This window comes from Augochlora pura, unplaced genomic scaffold (genome assembly GCF_028453695.1).
Source record: "Augochlora pura isolate Apur16 unplaced genomic scaffold, APUR_v2.2.1 APUR_unplaced_7624, whole genome shotgun sequence".
Taxonomy (NCBI): domain Eukaryota; kingdom Metazoa; phylum Arthropoda; class Insecta; order Hymenoptera; family Halictidae; genus Augochlora; species Augochlora pura.
This window is the reverse complement of record NW_027588320.1, coordinates 1-1,141: the sequence shown is the minus strand read 5'-3', so window position 1 is coordinate 1,141 and position 1,141 is coordinate 1. Positions and strand designations below refer to the sequence as shown.

The following is a 1,141-nucleotide window of genomic DNA, read 5'->3' as shown; positions in this document are numbered from 1 at the left end:
CTGACCAGGTGGCGGCTGTACGAATACGTACTGGTGGCTGACATTGAAAAAATGTTCCGACAAATTCAAGTCGCCCCAGAGGACCGCCGCTATCAATGCATTTTGTGGCGCTCACGCGAGACGGAGAAGCTGACTGCGTATGAGCTGAACACCGTGACATACGGTACAGCTTGCGCACCATATCTGTCGATGCGTACTCTGCTCGAGCTGAGAAAACAGGACGGCGACAAATTTCCACTTGCCGCTCCTATCCTCGAGAAAGACGTGTTCATGGGTGCCCCGGACAAAATCTTGCTGGAACAAATCCGCACACAAGTTTGCGAAATGCTGTAAGGCGGTGGATTCCACTTGCGAAAGTGGGCTGGAAATTCAACAGACCTACTGTGCAAGATCCCGCAGAGCGCCCATTTACACGCAGTGGACGACCTTTCCTCGTTTGACGATTCCGAACTCAAGGTCCTTGGACTGCGGTGGATACCATCCGGAGACTATTTTTACTTTGACTTACCACGATTCCAGTCGTCCGATAACCCAATGACCAAGCGTGAGTTGTTCTCAGAGATTACAAAACTCTACGACCCGCTTGGCTGGTTATCGCCAGTTGTGATTCGCGCAAAGATTTTAATGCAATCCCAATGGCTGGAAAAAATCCAGTGGGATGAGCCAGTCTCCGCGAACACACAAAGGACTTGGAATTCATTCTGTAAAGATTGGGGCAAGTTAAATGAGTTAAAAATCCCCCGATGGATCCATTATGGAGCTTATGCGATGTCAGTGGAGCTCCATGGATTCTGTGACGCGTCACTTGCAGCCTATTCCGCCGTGACGTATCTTAAAGTGACGACGATGAGCGGTGACGTCTCCACTTCGTTGTTGATGGCGAAATCCCGAGTGGCTCCAATCAAAACGCAGTCCATTCCCGTGCTGGAACTGAATGGAGTCGTGCTTCTTAGCGAGCTCCTAATGCACGTGCTGAGCTCGCTTGCAGTAAAAGTTGAGCGAGTGGTGTGCTGGACAGACTCCACCATCGCACTCGCCTGGTTAAAGACGCACGCTTCGACATGGAAGGTTGTGATTGCCAACCGCGTGTCAAGGATCCAGACCTTGCTACCACAGGCAGAATGGCGCCACGTTCCGACCA

At 51.3% G+C, this 1,141-nt stretch overlaps 1 protein-coding gene across 1 annotated transcript; it reads left to right on the top strand.

Moving 5' to 3' along the window:
• Positions 1 to 51: 51 nt before the first annotated feature.
• On the top strand, positions 52 to 1,068 carry LOC144478079 (uncharacterized; the record flags this gene model as incomplete). Its single annotated transcript, XM_078195799.1, has 2 exons — positions 52 to 315; positions 358 to 1,068. Coding segments are annotated over exons 1-2 (975 nt in total), but the record flags the coding sequence as incomplete, so codon positions are not given.
• Between the last annotated feature and the right edge of the window lie 73 nt (positions 1,069 to 1,141).